The sequence below is a fragment of the Eschscholzia californica genome, unplaced genomic scaffold, assembly GCF_041429995.1.
Source record: "Eschscholzia californica isolate CP2 unplaced genomic scaffold, dmEscCali1.0.p SCAF_3, whole genome shotgun sequence".
NCBI lineage: Eukaryota > Viridiplantae > Streptophyta > Magnoliopsida > Ranunculales > Papaveraceae > Eschscholzia > Eschscholzia californica.
This window is the reverse complement of record NW_028238420.1, coordinates 17,259,748-17,278,164: the sequence shown is the minus strand read 5'-3', so window position 1 is coordinate 17,278,164 and position 18,417 is coordinate 17,259,748. Positions and strand designations below refer to the sequence as shown.

Genomic DNA, 18,417 nt, shown 5'->3' with positions numbered 1-18,417 from the left:
CTTTGAAGGAGGAATGTAAAAATTCTCCCCCTTCATCAGTTCTTCGAGTTTTGATGGAACAAGACAATTGGTTTTCTATAGTGGTTTCAAATTTAGCAAAAGCATTTCGAAAATCAGATTTATATTGTAAAGGTAACAACCAATAATACTTTGTGAAATCATCTATTACATTAGCATAATATCTATAACCACTAACAGATGGTACAGGTGATGGACCCCAAAGATCAACATGCAGTAATTTAAGTGGTTTAGAAGTGCTAGATACAAAAATAGTAAAAGGAAGCTTCTTGCTTCGACCTAATTGACAATCATTACAAAAGATAGGCTTCATAGAAGCCTTATTAGGGAGAATGAAAGGCTTGAGTCTTTGAAGGGATTGGAAAGATGGATGTCCAAGTCTCTTGTGCCACAGATGGTCTTGTGAACACTTTGTTGAAAAGGCATGGGCTGAGCTTGTATTATTTGGAGAGAAGGAAATTGGATAGAGACCACCCATAGTTGGCCCTTGGAAAAGAGTCGTGGTCGAGTTGAGGTCCTTCACATAATATCCAAATGGATCAAAAGTTAATGAGCAATGATTATCAGTGGTAAACTTACGAACTGATAAGAGATTGTGAGAAGCTTCAGGTACTCTAAGTACATTATGAAGATTAAATTGTCTATTATTCATCATAAAGGAAGTATTACTAGTATGAGTAATGTCCATACCTTGGCCATCAACTGTGGTGATTCTCTCTCCACCAGTGAAATTAGAAGAAGATGCTAGTTGAGACAAGTCAGGAGTTATATGATTAGTGGCTTCTGAGTCAGCAAACCACGGATTATAACCAAAGACATTGGCTGAGGCAAGCATGGCAGCAATGTTAGATGGTGGTGATCTTCCTTGATAAGAAAAATTGAGTCTGTGATAGCATTCCAAGGGTGTGTCCAACTTTGTGACATATTTGGCAAACAGATCGACCATTGTTAGATGAGTTAGAAGTTTAGTTATGAAATCGATTGAAATTTCCTCTCTGACCTAAGTTACTTCCTCCTCTACCTCTGAAAGAGTTGGAACCTTTTCCTGAATTAGAGACTTGAATTCGATTAAAATAATTTTGATTAGTAGAATTCCCTTGAAATGGAGTGGAAGATTTGTTATTGAATTGAGAATTTGATGCCATTTGAACATTGTGATCTGATGACACAGTCATCTTCTTCATCTTATCACTTAGAGTGATTTCCTCACTTAATAATAGATTGTGTAATTCATTAATTGTAACAGGAGGTTGTCTAATTCGTATAGAGGTAGAAAAAGCATCGAATTCAGAAGGTAATCCACTTAGAATACTCACATAACTTCTTTAGGAGAGGCTGGACTACCAGCAGCAGCAAGACTGTCACAGATTCGCTTGGTTTTGGCAAGAAATTCTGAATTGTATCATTATCCTTCTTACAATCTCTCAGTTATCTTTCAAGTTGAAGAACATGAGCAGTTGAAGATGCAGCAAAAGACTCTTCAAGGCTTTTCCATAGCTCAGCTGATGTAGTTGTGCCAACTACATATGAAACCACTGAATCTGAGAGAGTCGAATTAATCCAGATGAGACGAGTTTGATCTTCATCAACCCAATCAATATATTCTTGATTGATGATTTCCTTGTCTTCATCAAGAAATTTAACAGGACAAGGCCTGGTTCCATCAATTAAACCTAATACCTTGTATTTCTTTAGAATTGGGAGAAACATTGACTTCCAAGCTAGATAATTATCTGGTTGAAGTTTGATCAGGATTGCATTTCCCATAGAATTGATTGAGAGTGAAGTTATCTTACCTATTTCCATTGGTGTTAGAACGAGTAATACAGAGAAGAAATAGTACAAGAGAAGATAAGGAAGATGAAGAAGATGTGGAAGATCAAGAAGATGAGGAAATTCTAGTGAGAGAAAGTTCGTTTTGAAGATAGAAGAAGCATGAAAGCTTCAGGATCAAGCTCTAATACCATATTAGAAAACGATTCTCATTAATTATGAAGTTAGGATTTACACGGTTATATAGAGAGAAAGGAAACAGAAAATAACAACTAACCATTTCCTAACAAACTAATAACCGAAATAACAACTTCTTAACAACCGTGGGTTATGATCCCATACTTCTCTTCTTGATCCAGTACAACACATTACACCTCTTCTATATTTCATCCATTACAAAATACAAAATAGAAAGGAGGTCAAATCAAATCTGCAGTTAAAATACTTTTAAGAAAACAAAACCTATAAATAGGTTAATCAAGCAAGCACTCAGACATACTTAATTCTGATCAACTAGTTCATTCATTCATTTCCAAATTAAGAAAACAACAACAAGATGATGACCTTTACCAGTAAAGTTTTGAAGATGAAACACATTCTTTGTGATCCCAACAACAACTACTTTGAATTGGAGTTGTTGAAAGCTCTTTAATCTCTTCAATCCGTTCCTATCTCACTCGATATCCTTGAAGTATGTACGTTTTTTTTTAATTTGGATTTTGAGAATCAACAAGGGTTAACCTTTTCTACAATGTTAGGGTTTATTAGTATTAATGGGGTTACTTATGGATTTTTAAGGTTTTACCTCTTCTTTTTACATTACCAATTAATTACTGTATGATTTTATTGTTTTTACAGGCTACTCATATTGGAAGAGTTGTTAATGAAATCAAGAAGAAATCAGAGTCCAAGAAAATCTGTCAACTTTCTCGAAACTCTCGTCACTAAATGGAAAACTGTGGTAGATGAGTGGATCGAGAATGCTAATGCTACTACTAAGAATCATTCTGCCACTTCTATTCAAAAAGTAATCAACAAAGATGGAGATGAATTTGTGCAGAAACATATTGTATTGAAGTGTCCCAAAATGTCACCCTTGGTATAAAATATATGTATCTAGGATACATCAATCACCGCGAGATGTAGCTGCAGAAGCACAAACCACAAACAGGAAGATGTAGCAAAAGAGGGAAATTTATTAGTTACCACCAACAATAAAAGTGATCGAGTTCAGAAAAACTAAGTGTTTAATTTATTAGGGGTTGTAATGCTTAGCTAGAAGCCAACCACGATCGTCAGATGACTTCGGTAATCCACGACAACATAGACCGGATCCTACAAGGGTTACACATAAGAGTGATGGTTTGAAAGGAGAGAGATTGACTAGATATAAAGTCGCAAATAAGTGGATTGGATCCATTATTTAGTGTTCGGAAGAGTCTGGACAAGTATACATAATCCCGGGCTAAAAGGGAGGCCCAGGAGTGCCCATAAAGGTATCGGCCATGTGATGGCCGACCTTAGAAAGGGGCCAGCCAGCACATGGTCGGGGAGACCCTTAAGTGAGCCGGCCACAAAGCCTATAATGGGCTATAGTGGCCGGCCAGACCATAGGCCTTAATTTGGTTTTATGTAAGCTTCTAAGGATATGTCTTAAGTGAGATATTTTAGGAATCCTAGTTTGGGACAAACTCCCTACACTATGTTCCCTATAAATAAACCTCATTAGACATAATTATGTATGCAATCAAGAGCAAAGTTAAGAGAGCTTTTCAAGAGAGAGAAAGCAAGAAAGAGAAAAAGGAGTTTTCTCGGTTATCTAGTCTAGAAGAAAGTGTTCTTCATCTCAACCTTCAAGAAGGTCCTAGCTGGCTCGAAGGAGGGAGTTCAAGTAATACACTTGGTGTCTCAAGTAGAGGAACTAAGTTGGAGTTCTTGATCTTCCGAATATAGTCGGAATTTTGTTCGTGGGAAAGCGATTTAGGTAATCTTCTTTCCATTCTAGTTCATTGATTAGTCATGTAAATATCGATCCTGGATGTCTAGTGTTAACATATAGATGTTTGAGATTCCGCAATAAACACTAGATAGTGTATTAGATACCTACGAAACCCTACCGTGGTATCAGAGCCAATTACATGTACCATCTTTGACTAGACGAACTAGGTTCGAACTTGATAGATTAGATAACAAAGTGTTTTAATGGAGATTTAAACACAAACTTGATTAGATCAAATAGGGTTTTTTGAAGTAGATTCAATAGCCCAAAACACTAAAACTTTAGATTTTTGAAAAAAGTTTTTGAAAACTAGTTTTAGGGTTTTGAAATTTATCCAAAAAGGGTCAAAACCCACTGTTTTGATGATGAAAATCATCAAAAATGGTGAGTTACAGCAGCTGGAGAAGAAATCCAGTGAAGAAGATGAGTTTGGACCTAGAGATTTCCTAGAAAATCTAGGAAATCTTCTGGCCGTCCAGCACGTCTCGGACAGACTGTCTGATACCGGGTGGGACACGGACTAAGAGTCCGTGTCGGCCGGGATTCCTAGTCCAATCCGGACTAGGAGTCCGGGATCCTAGGATCTCGGACATCCCAGCGCGTCCAGGACGCGGCTAGGATATCCCAGTTCGAGTCGGACTGAGAGCCTGAGACGTACGCATCTCGGACGTCCCAGCGCGTCTAGGACGCGTGTGGGATTCCTGGTCCGTAGGAATAGGTCTCGGCTAGACCGAGACCTGGACGTCATGTCTAGACGCATCTAGGATGCGTCTGGAGCAATCGGTTGCATCCAGATGCGAATGGAAGCTTCCAGACGCACTTAGGATGCGACTGGCGCGTCCGGATACCTCTGGGACGCGTCCAGAGCGACCAGACGCATCTAGGACGCCTCTAGACGCGTCCAAAGGGCATCCAAAGATGAATGCCCATGCCGTCCCACCGGAGACGCGTCCTAGACGCGTCTCATGCACCAAACTCCACTAGGATGCGTCCAGGACGCATCCTAGGGTCTGTCCTAGGGCCAGATGCGTCTAGGACGCATCGCACCTGGCCAGGACACGTCTGGCCAAGGGACAAAGCACGATGGAACGTGCTGTCCCTTGGTCCGGCCTATGACTAGTCAGAGTCAAGGGTTGACCCGAGACTAGTCAAGGGAATTTGACCAGAACTTTGACCAGGGTTTGACCAGGGTCAACTTGGGTCTTTTTGAGTTTGACTCTAGGACTTTTGGGCCTTGACCCGAGTGGCAGTTTTTTAGACCTTTTTCTCGAATTTCAAACTTATTTTCCCGAAATTGACTCGGGCCGTCAAAGTACCCAAACAGAGTTTTTTCCTTAAAGCGACTTTGGAAATCATTAAGGAAGAAACATGACGTGTTATTGGTCCGTATTTTATAGTCTTAGAACTTGTTACACATAGGAATGTCACAATTTCCCACATTTAGCTATACGAGACATAGCGAACCTAGAAACGTATCTAGGATACATACTTTACTATGACTGTCATATTTTTGAATGCATGTATATTTTATGTGATTTCGTAGTTTAGTATACCTTTAGATAGGCTAACGTTTCTTGTTCCTAAACACAAGTGATTGTGCCCGAAATAATACTTAGAGTATAGGGTCTAGGAATCCATTGATGAACCGAACGATGAGATCATGGTTCAAGTAGGAGTAATTAATGGAGGTTCGGATGAGAATCCATACGAACCATAGGCGAACAAGAAATTAACCTAAAAGATGAGATCTTTTAGGGATATACTAAAGATCTGAATAAATAATTACGCAAACCCACATAAACTTTTACGTAATAAATCATATTTGGTTATGCTAAAGTTCACAGTAACGCAACTTGATAAATTACGTAAAAAGTCCCAAAAAAGAATTTTGAGTAAAGCCTACCCAGATTAAGACACCTGTTGATCCCTTGTTCATCGATGGTGGGTCGGCCTTCGCAGAGTGCCATCTTTTACCTCGGGACGATACGGGTAGATCTATAGCAGAGGTCTACATGTCTAAATGGTTATTCTCAACGAGTCAACAAAAGGGTTTGAATTTCGAGACAAAAGGACAATTTGACACTAAAGTGTGAAATTTGTCAACCAGTAGTCATAAGAGTATGATCAGTAAGCTGTTACTCACCCAGGACGACGGATTAAGGGCAGTGCCCTAGTACGCTTAATTCCGAAGAAATGGGATCCTGAAATTATATTATTTTTAGGGGACAATAAATAAAGAATAATATAAGCATACACGACTATTATGCCAGGATAACAAGTTTAAATCACTTTCGCGTTTCTTACATGTAGTTTAATTATGACGAACGAAGGAATCTTCGACCTTTGCAACATGGTAGAGAAATTGAACGATACAAACTACGTTCAATGGGAACGAAATCTGAGAAAAATTCTCGGGAAAACAACAGTAGTATTAGACACGCCTATCCCGACCTTACAGAAACCTCTTCTAAAGAGGAACGTGAGCAAACTGAAATTATCAAGATAAAGTCAGGACCAGTGACAGCACTAATGCTGGTACCATGGAAACAAAGTATCTAGATACTTTCATTGACATGGATGCATACATCATCATTCAACAACTAAGAAATGTGTTCAGAACACAATGTCAAATTGAAAGATTTAAGATCTTCTCCAGTTTGCTTGATAAACGCCAGCAAAAAGGGGAACCAGTCCGACTTCATGTCTTAAGCATGATGGACCATCTTAGTGACTTGAAGTGGTTGGGATCTCCTATGGATGTTCATATGGCAATTGACACAATCTTGCTGTCCTTACATGATGGATTTGAGCAAGTAAGTAATAATTTCGAATTGAAATTTGGATTAGTATCACTGGAAAGATTGCTCGCTATTCTAGAAGTGGCCGAAAGCAGATTCGTTGTACCTGAAAATACAGAAGAAGTTCTTATTGTTCAAGAAGGTACAGACTCGGGAACGGAAGAAGTTAAGAGAAGGAGACGCCCTAGGACAAGAAGGGGCGGGAGAGTCCGAAGACCTAGGACAATCCTTCCTAACAACAACTGCATATTCTGTGGTAGCAGATCTCATATAGGGATAAGAGATTGTCCACGCTACCAAGAAGAGCTGAACAACGGAAATGTGATTTCGGCTCAAGGTAATAAGAATTAAAAGTTGATTCAATTAAATACAATTCCTAAAAGGTATTGGATACCTAAAATTGTTCTTTTCATTATGAATGACAGGAACAAATGGAAGATGAGTATTTAATGAATAGGAGATGAACCTGTCAAAAGCTGAAGGAAGCAAAAGTTGCTACATAAAGCCGGAGAAGGATCATGGACTCCATAGGCATAACTTTAAATTAGTTTTAGTTTTTCCTATTAGAACATTGACTCTGTAATAAGATTATAGAGATAAATAAAATAATCAGTATTTTATAAATGTTCTCAAGAAAAATGCCTATTCAACTTTTAACAATTATACCGAACGATCCAATTTAGTTATTCTAATCTAGTCAAATAAATTTGAAAGAACATGGATGAAACTAAAGTTGATTGATCTCGTATCTCTTAAAGATAGTTAATCATGGTTCAAACAAAAGAAATTTGACGACATCCCAGAGGTCAAATTACTCACTAGAACTTATGTTAGACATAAGAAAGTGACTAATATGACTAGATTATACTAAACACTATATTAAAGGAAAATCTTAGAGACTAAACCTAAATCAAGTAAGGATCAAATCTGACCAAAGATTATGATGAGATCATAAGTCTAAAAATCATAGAATATTCCGAAAGTAAAAGTCTAAATGCACATCTGCCATCCCACCAAAAAACCTAAAAAGCTATAGCAAATAAAAGATTCCATACAAGTATGGATTTTAAAAAGAGTTCTAAAATGATCTTTTATTAAAAGTCTAAAAGACCGTTAGACATAGATTCTTCGAACGAAGAATAACGGGGCTCTCACACAAATCATTGGAACAACTTTTGTTGCTCTTGATGGTGTCCTATTTAAAAGAAGGCATCTTTTAAAATGGACAAGTGGGAGGAGATAAATATTCGAAACAAGTTCGAATAAGAGCAACAAATAGGAGTAAGGAGTTACTCACCACGAGACCTCTTAAAAGAAGTTAAGGAAATATCTCGATATGTGCTCAAAACCCCGAGTGAGTCTTAGAATGAAGATTCACAGAAACTATAACAAAACCACTCCGAGTTTAGACTGAGAGTCTAAAGAGATAAGATCTAAAGAGTGAGTTTCTAAACATTCGTAAAGAAATTGTCTGGATTCAATTTCTTAGAATGATTAGTCTTGTTCGACAAGAAGGTAAGTGGGAGTGAAACAAGAATGTTTCAAAGTCCTGTATGAAGAGACATACTGGGATTGAGAAAAACATCAGGAATGTTAAAAACAGTTGGAGAACTGACTCAATAGGACAATGACGAGGGTAAACTAATTAGGGCATCAAAATCTATATCAATAGATTAAAGTGATGAGAACTCGTTCAAAAGGAATTTTGAAAGAGATTCTACCCATCTCACATGAGAACTGCCAAGCAAACTCAGAATTTGAAAAATTATGATAAGCGAAAGCAAAAACATGAGAGAAATACTTATTTCTGGACAACATAAGATCGATCATGAAGATGATTGAGATTTACCCGCACATCTAAAAGAAGTACTTGGAGTACAAAAGATGTCGTCACCCATAAAAATCAGAGAAAGACCTAGAATGGTGGAAGCATCTGGGATCATATCTCTGAACACAAAGGTTGAAGAAAGTCATAAAAGCAATCTTCCGAAAATAAAGATAAGAATCTTTTAGGAAGGGCGAAAAGATGAAAAGGAGTTTTCATGCTGGGAGTCGTTGCTAACTCTACTAGATAAGAAATTAAAATTAGAACTTAGGAAGTACTAATTTCAGTTTGAGAAACTGATGTTATCCTAATAGCTTATAAAGACGCTCATAAGCAAGATAATAATAAGCAAAGTGAAAACAAAAAAAACTAAATTGTCACCTTAGATAGAACATGGAAGATGAACGGATCTAAGGAATTAGAATCAAGGTAGAAAATCCTAAAAAGACTTGTAAAGTTGAGAAATGTAGAGGAGTTTACGCGGTGCTCAATATTTACAAACTCTTGTTATCCAAAATAAACTCAGTTTATTTCGTCATCTAAATTGTGGTTTACAATTTAGAAGACAGTCCAAAATAATGGGCCAGGTAGGTTTATTAGATGCGTGATCTAATGAAATAAACCCTACTAAGTGAACATGGAAGCACACCTTTATAATAACCCTAGTCGTCCAGGTCATTGGTTGGACAACAATGACTTAAGAAGACTAGTATGAGTGATTGACGAGATAGCGTTGTTTCTTGGGCTATAGGAATAGGAGTATTCAAAGTCAACTTCATGGGTGTATAAGCTGATACACTGGAAACCCGCCAAGTGGGAGTACTTCAGGAGAAGAAGTCGTAAGATGTTATAACTCTCATTTAGCAAATCGGAGAGGTTCCTCAAAACATGAGTACTCGCTCAGTTTATGTAAGGAATGCCGAACTTTGGTACCGTTAAACGCCACGCAGTAAAAGGAGGTTATAAAGGCGGATTACTGGGGGGAGACAGGATAGACATATAATTGAGTGGGAGTACAAGAATGGAATATGTCTTCCTGAGTAAAATCAGGATAAAATATCTCCAGGCCACTTGATGAGAAACAACTGAAAATTGCGTGGCCATGCTCAAATGGATTAAGAGTTAATCATTTGATTTGACAGTTTGTTCTCGAGATCAAGAAAGTCTGATAAGTATGACATATCAGATGAGATATGAAAAGACATGGGATTGAGCATTGCACTTGTTCTAAGTACAAGTGGGAGACTAAAGGATATATTTCCTCGGTCCGAAGGAATGGTATCCTTCTAAGAGAATGTCCTTTGACCAAGATGGCAATGCGTACGATTTGGCGAATAGGATCATAATGACCTTATACAGAAGATCATTAGTCCGGTCGTATTAGGGGTCGTAATGCTTAGCTAGAAACCAACTACGATCGTCGGATGACTTCGGTAATCCGCGGCTAACATAGACCGGATCCTACAAGGGTTACACATAAAAGTGATGGTTTGAACGAAGAGAGATTGACTAGATATAAAGTGGTAAATAAGTGGATTGAATCCATTATTTAGTGTTCGGAAGAGCCCGGACAAGTATACATAAATCCGGGCTAAAAGGGGGAGGTCTGGGAGTGCCCATAAAGGGGCCGGCCATGTGATGGCCGACCTTAGAAAGGGGCCGGCCAGCACATGGCCGGGGAGACCCTTAAGTGGGCCGGCCACAAAGCCCATAATGGGCTATAGTGGTCGGCCACACCATAAGCCCTAATTAGGTTTTATGTGGGACTTCTAAGGATATGTCTTCAGTGAGATATTTTAGGAATCCTAGTTTGGGACAAACTCCTTCACTATGTTCCCTATAAATAGACCTCATTAGACATAATTATGTGTGCAATCAATAGCAAAGTTAAGAGAGCTTTTCAAAAGAGAAAAAGCAAGAAAGAGAAAAATGAGTTTTCTCCGTTATCTAGTCAAGAAGAAAGTGTTCTTCATCTCAACCTTCAAGAAGGTCCTAGCTGACTCGAAGGAGGGTGTTCAAGTCATACACTCGGTATCTCAAGTAGAGGAACTACAGTTGGAGTTCTTGATCTTCCGAATCTAGTCGGAATTTTGTTCGTGGGAAAGCGATTAAGGTAATCTTCTTTCCATTCTCATTCATTGATTAGTCATGTAAATATCGATCATGCATGTCTAGTGTTAACATATAGATGTTTGAGATTCCGCAATAAACACTAGATAGTGTATTAGATACCTACGAAACCCTACAATCTCTAACACCTTTTTTGGTCTCATTTAGAATCCATTTTTTATTCCTCATTCTGACCCAATTATTGTAGTAAGACAATTGAAAATGGTGTTTTCTTGTTCCGGGATCTTTTAACTTTGCTTTGAATCATTGGGTTTAGACATTACTTTGGTGATTTTTAGTGTTTCAGCATGAACTTTGATATCAAAGTTAGGATTGCTTAGAATTCATACAAAAATAAGGTAAAGATAAAAAGATATAGAAATAAATCAAAACAAAGTTATAGATGTTATAATCAGATTTTTCGATTCGATACTGGACACCCTAATAGATCATATTCTCTTGAATTCCAATATGGATGATCGATTATAATCTATTATTTATTGGTGGTTGGCTCGACATAAGATTTTGTGCACACACAGGTTTGTTGGTATAAATTTATTTTGCCTTGTGGACCACATATGACTTTTAATTTGAGAAGTAACTTACCAACTAGTGGTTGTCTCGACTCTCGCTCAAATGTGATGTACAATAAGCGATGGGCCACACGGTTTTATTCGACAACCATGGTTGAGAGGGCCCCTTAATTATTTTGGAGTATAAAGTCGATGGAAATAGGGATGCCAAATGAGAATATCTATTGGGCCTCAAATTTGGTATAACCTATTGAAAGAAATACTGAAATGCATGAATCTCCTCAACCCTGTAACGGATTGAAAATGGTGCTTTTTTTGTAAGAAAGTATTGATATCAATATTTGACTATGCTATTGTACTCTTATATTTGAATCTTTATTTTGTTGTTGCATTTCGCAACCTTCAGAATTCGAAAATCTACTTGCTCGGTTCTGATCTAGCTTTTCTTTTTTCACGTGAGAAAGATTGGTGTGCCACCTGTTTGATCTTAACCTGTCAAATCAGAGTTTTTCATTTATAATTTTCGCTTTCGTTGTTTAAAATACTTTTCCTATATTCTTATTAGTTTTATTCGGTTCCTTTAATTTGATGTAATAAGCTCCTTCAAAGTTTGAGATTCGATATTCTCATTATTAGTTTTGATTTCTGGTTTCTTATAAGCTTCATGATTTATATGATTGTCATATCTTTAGTTTTCATATTTATTATGTTATGATTCCGTGACGGAGTACCTTACATATTGGTTTTCATGCCGAACAAGATGGATAATGGAGACTAGGGGTCTCACAAAAGTTGTATTTAGGCATAAATTTAGTACAAAAAGCAAACCTGTAGCGTGATTTTAGTCCAAAAGTACATTATCGATCCCACATTCCATTTTTCACTTGTTATAAGTTTTAACCTTGTTCACATAAACATAGATAACTTTACTTTTCGAAATCTTTCTGCATTTATCCTAAGTAGTTTTAACCGTTTTTTAACCCCATATTTTACCGTTTTCTGGTTGTTTTGCAAACAAAAATGCGGGGAGGAAGTAAAAAGTCTACGATACACTGAGACAAAACAATAAAGAGGGTTTCAAAAAATTAAAAAAAAAACAATAAAGAGGGTAATTTAGTACTTTTAGACTTCCCTTTTCGAAAACTATGGATTAACCTCTTAGTGTTTCCTCCTCTTTGGACTAAAACTCCATGACCTCTAAAATTAATCAAGTTGATAAATTTCTGAAAGGATTAGGACGAGTTCTAGTTTTGCAAAAGGGGTACTCACGACTTTTTATGATTTTGTGAAAGTGTCATGGATTAACGAAAATTAATTAAGTAATTGATGTCTTCTCTCATAAAAAAAAAGTAATTGATGTTTTTGTATATTTTTGGAGAAAGACGTATGAAGGTATTTTTGAAAGACGACAAGTTTAGTTATTTTTTATTGCCGCATTAGTAATCTATGAAATTTGATAGTTGTACAAGCATAAAATCTTTCGAAATCAACATTTGATATCCAAAGGCCAAAAGCTATTAGGTTGTGATGGAAGAAACTTAGTGAAATAGTGTTAAATGATTGCTTCTCTCACCCCTTGTCTATGTAAGTTGGACAAATCCCGTAATTTTGGATGATTGATGTTTCTTCTAAACTAAGTAAATATACTTTGTAAACAACACGCGATAGGAATAGTCCCACATAGGTCGCAGAGGGCCACGAAGAGGAAACTCCATATTTTAAAGAAGACCCTCAAGATTAAGAGAAATATATCAAAGGCTACAAAAATGTGGGTACATAGAAAGTCCAAAAGCGAAAGTACTTGTATAAAATGTTTACATCATCTACTGGATTTACTTTCTATATATCAACTCAAAGAGGGCGCAAATCTTCATTGGAAGCTTCGTAAATCTTGTGTGTCATTGTGAGTAAATTTGATTTATTTATTTATTTATTTACTTATTTGTTTATTTCGTATGAGTGGTTAAACATTTATTTTACTTAATATTTTTCATTTCTTTTAAGATTTGGAGTTCCTTTACGCTAGTTTTCAAAGATAAATATCTCTTAGTTGTTGGGAAAGATGTCACCTAGGACTAGGTGATAGGTTGACAAACCCCTTGATATTGCTTTTGATGTGTTTGTATTCTAGGAGTCAATTTGGTGTTGTCCGAACCAATGGGTACGAAATAGAACTTGTGGTTGCAATTCAAGGTTTGTTCTCAAACTTCAACCGAGCCTTTTTGTGTTGAAAATACGGTACTTAAATTTAATATTTATACGCGAAGTGATAAAATAGACTTGAAATAATTTACGAGTGTATATTATATTAAGTCATTGACGAATCAAAACTCAATGAATAACGTTTCTCTAGATTAACCTAACATTATCTCAAATAAAACTTTTCTGATTTGTATAGATTTGTTTTCAGAATTAGAATTTCAATTTCAACTTTTCTCACAAACCAAAACTAACATCTTGAGAGGTAGATCTGATACAGAAACAGACAGAATAGAAACAAAGATTACATAAAGAGATTTGCATGATAAAGGTCCTTGCGAGAAAGAGAGATCAAAGAAAGGGAGAGAGAAAAGATAGAATTAAAAAAAGTACAACAATCTTTTACTTTATATTTATACATAATTATAGTTAATTACAACATATTAAAACTAAATAACTTAATTATTTATATATTTATATGCAATAAAGAAGATATATTTTTTATTTTGAGTTCATAAACTGGGTAGGTAAGAAAAAATAATAATTAATAAACCAGAACAAATGTGGAATTTGTCTCGAACAATTGAAGCAAGTATGTCCCAAACCGTTTACTAATGGAACAAAAGAAGGTGACGTATTCCAAACTCACACTATTTAGAGCATCACCGATGCGATACTTAAATTCTAAAACTTGAAGTTTCACTTAGGATTTTTAGACCAATGAGACACTCAGTTAGACACTTCATGATGATGTAGAGACATTTGTTATAGAGACTCGCAAGGGAGACTTCTTCTTCAGTTTTATTAGTGTCATCTCATGACAATCTAAAATTTAAGTCAATTAAAATTTTGTTTAACTATATTTTCTCTGTTAAATTTAAGAGTGTCATGTGTATCCAATAGTTTTATTTTCGAGATCTCCATTGGAAAAAAAAAATTAAGTTCCTCTATTTTGCCTTGTCGGAACTAAGAAGCAGAGGCGGATCCAGAATAGTTTCTTTGTAGGGACACTTTTAGTTATAATAAACAATTTTAGAATGTCCAAAAGTACAATTTATAGTGATATTTTCAACCAAATCGACTACCGCTAACTTGTGAATCACGTTAGCTGCAGTCAACAACTGATCTTATACACATTTGATTATATAAAAATTATATATGTAAATTATGTCAAAAGAATGAGATCATTTATGTCTAGGAAAAAATCACTATAATTTGCATACTTAAAAAAAAAATAGAGCATACCAATTTTAGAAAAGAAATAGTGAATATATATATATATATATATATATATATATATATATATATATATATATATATATATATGAAATAAAAGACATAAGAATAATATGGAGAAAAAATAGCTCGGGTAAAATTGAAACATTCCTAGTAAAACGGGGTGAAAATCAAATTTACAAATAAAAAAAGCTAAAAGATGAGTTAATTGGCTAACCATTTGCTTAATTAGAAAATGTGGCATCCACCAAGCGAACACTTATTTTATGCATAACCTTGCATTGTTTACTTATTCTACTTAAATTTTATCCTTAGTTGAAATAAAATCATAAAATGGGGTCGTGTACTTACTACCTCTGAGTTACTAATAAGATAACTAATTTGCCTTTTTAATGGTGAAACAAAAGTTCACATTTTATTCATTTAATTCAGTGGTTTTGATGACACTAGGAGCTGTGGTTTTGGCTTTGAATACTAGTTGAATTTGCTTATGGCAAGAGCACCAAGCCTATTACTTATACTGTGGTTTTGCAGTTTCAGTTTGTTTTGAGTGTTTTTTCTACTCTTGTTTGCACTGTTGGGATGCTCATCAACAAGGATTTTCAGGTCTCTCTCTCTCTCTCTCTCTCTCTCTCTCTCTCTCTCTCTCTAGCTAGAATTGAACTTAAATTGGAGTGCCAAAAGTGGTTTTACATCTACTACTACACTAAAACTGGAGTATCTCTTATTTATTTTTTTGAAATAAGATAACAACTTAGATTGATGTACTATTGAGAAAGTGAGAAAACCTCACATATACCCCTCACCTTTATACTTATCCAGAAAACAAAATAAAATTATAGTGCAATCCCTTTAGATTTATTTTACAATAATTTAAGTTGTTACTCTATGAGGATTATAAGTTTTAAAATAACGCGACGATAGAAATTTTTGATTATATATCAACTCTATATAATAATAATAATAATAATAATAATAATTCTGTCTTCGTCAATTGTTAGCTAACTCAACATTTTAAAATAACAATTATTTATCGTTGTTCATTAAATTAATCACAGAACTAGCTTAGCTAAACCACCTTTATTCATTTGTCTGTTTTATACCAACACTTAGTAATTATTAAAGAAAGAAATTGTATAATGATATAGGACTAAAGTTAGGTTTTTTTTTTTTTGTAACATAGCCTTTTTTTTTTTTAAGAGCTGACCTATATGGGAAGATTGAAGGTCATGACGGTTGTGTATACATACAGTTCATTTGGACTCAACTAGGGATTTCCTTGTATCTGGCTATGATGAGATCGATGTTATCGGTTGGGATTGGGCTACTAAGAGCAAGATATTTTCATACCCTTGTGGTCGTTTTGAAAATATATTCCAAGTCAAAATTATATCGTTTACTAATTATCGAACAATAGTTACTATTGTTATTTGCTGAAATATGAGCGTTCCAAGACGTAGAGTACTCTGACACTATTTATGATGTGTGAAAGACAAGTGGTTGTTGTTTTCTTTGCTGGATCCGGGGATGTAATATAAGAGTAAAATGATCGGGAATAACAGGTAGTGATAGCTAGAAAATGTGTTAGGTTTTGCTTTTCGTGCTCCAACACTTGGACTAATAGTATTAGACAATGTGGGTAGACATTCGTATACGCAGAACAGAAAAATAGTAGTAGTCTGACTATTTCGTTTCTAGTTTGCTTAACTTTCACATTAGAACCGACGAAGAATATTTTCTTCGAGAGACTTAATGTTATCTTCTTTTCTGAGAATTAGGAGTTTATCAAATAGAGGAACATACCATTTAGGCTTTTGTTATTTTTCGTGTTGTGTTAAAAAAATTTCTTTAGTTTCAAGCATTCGTAGAATTATTGTACAAATGTATTAAAGATTAACAATTTTTTGAATGTATTGAATTATTGTATTGATCCCGTGATGATTTTTCTTTAATGTAAAAAACAACTAGATAACTTAAATAATTTTTGGACTTATGGTCCAAAAACCTACCCTTAAACACATATTTAGTCCTCTCTAATCCTAAAATAGGTTTGTAAACCAAAATATTAATGAAAATAGATATCTAGTCCATTTGTATCCATCTCGAGAGAAAACACAAATCTCTAGAATACATATTAAATCATAATACCAAAACTAACCTTCTTTATATATAAAAACTGATTTTCCTTCAAAATCCCCAAATACCCGTTTCCATTTTTATCTCCCACCTTCTCTCTCCAATCACGATTCTATTAAAAGCAACCATTATCTTCATTCTTCTCCAAAACGGAAATCATTAATATTCTCTCACTAAAATCGAATCCGCTTTTTAACCTCCATTATTGAGTCTCGAAATCTGTTTCATCTTCATAAGACCAGCTGAAAACTCCATTGTTTATTTTGATTTCCATCATCAAAGATTCAGGTTCGTATCTTTGTTAAGATCTAAAGTTGCTTATGAGGTTAAAGTAACAAGTTTAATCTTTCTTTGTAATGATTTTCATCATCATCTTTAAAGATGTTTATGGTTTTCATTATAATCATTTTCATCTCTGTACCATCTTTTCAAATATTCATCATTATTCATGATTTTCTCTCTCTAAGATCTTCATAATCGATTTATGATGTTAATGTTAAATCCTTGTTTACTAATTCATTATCTTCGATTATGTTATGTTTATATCCATGTATTATTTTATTTTTCATTAGATTTAGGTTACCGATCTTGATGTTTAGAACATTTCTTGATATCAGATCCAATAACGATACCATTTCTGATCCAGAGAAGATTTCGTACGTTTTTTTGTAACAGAATGTAAACGATGTGTAATTTATACGAAATTATGTGTACTTTATTGAACATGATACATTTTAACCAGAGAACATTACGTACAATGTTATTGTAACAGAATGTAAACGATGCATAATTTACATGAAAGTATGTGCATTTATTGAACATCGCACATGTGAACCATTGAAGATTCCGTACAATGTTACTGTAACAGAATGTAAACAATGTGTATTGTGCAAAAAATTGTAGGTAATTTATTGCACATTATACATATTTTTTCACACAACAATGGTCTTGTGATTCAAACTAAAGTTCTGTTTGTCTCCCAACACATTATGAAGTTTAACAAACAGTATGCATAATTTACTCCATTACACATGTCGTTTCTAGTAAATTATATGTTTTGTTGACAAATGTATATGTTTTTCTTTTTGTAGTTTTGCTGTTACTTATGGAATTTCCTACAGAATCATCCAATCTAAGTAAGACCACAAAACTAAAATCTGATGGCTGGGATAAATAATTACTGAAGTTGGTCAGTTGTTTCCTGGTGGTGCAAAATCATATCGATATGCTCTTCGACAATATAGTATAAATACAAGACATGATTTCAAATTCATCAAAAATGATTTAAAACGTGGAACTGATGTTTGTCCTGTTCAAGACTGCAAATGGAGAGTACATGGATGGGCAAATTTTTCAGAGAACTTCACTTTCCTTGTATGGCTAAATGTATAATTCTCAGAGGGACCAAAGTCGAAACAAATTTAGTAGTAACATTTGAAGTTTGTACTTCATTAATGATTTTGGTTATGGTTTTCCTCTTTTACTTAAGGATTAAATTAGTCATTGCTAGATTGAAAGTTATTTGTTTTGTTTAGCACTTATTTAGTTTATAGAGTCGGGTTGTTGACTGGACGTCAGACCATCACTCGTATTTATTTTATGGACATTCTTTACCTTTTTGGACTTAAGATGTGACAAGAAATAGAACTCACATGATCGTAAGATCCCTGAGACACTGGGTGGTGTACGCCAAATAATCTCCTACGGTCAAGTCAATACGATTGGATGATAAAGAAAATAATCCCGATACATAAATAAAGAAATATATTTTGGTAAAAAATGAGAAATAGA

General features: G+C 34.9%; 1 protein-coding gene across 1 annotated transcript; it reads right to left on the bottom strand.

Moving 5' to 3' along the window:
• Positions 1 to 1,446: 1,446 nt before the first annotated feature.
• Positions 1,447 to 1,824, bottom strand: LOC147548768 (uncharacterized). Its single transcript, XM_086668115.1, has one exon. It carries the CDS (start codon positions 1,822 to 1,824, stop codon positions 1,447 to 1,449), a length of 378 nt encoding a protein of 125 aa, XP_086524241.1.
• Between the last annotated feature and the right edge of the window lie 16,593 nt (positions 1,825 to 18,417).

What these genes read in the sequence shown, in the direction of transcription:
- LOC147548768 (XM_086668115.1), bottom strand. Translation starts at nt 1,824, where the DNA reads ATGGAAATAGGTAAGATAACTTCACTCTCAATCAATTCTATGGGAAAT.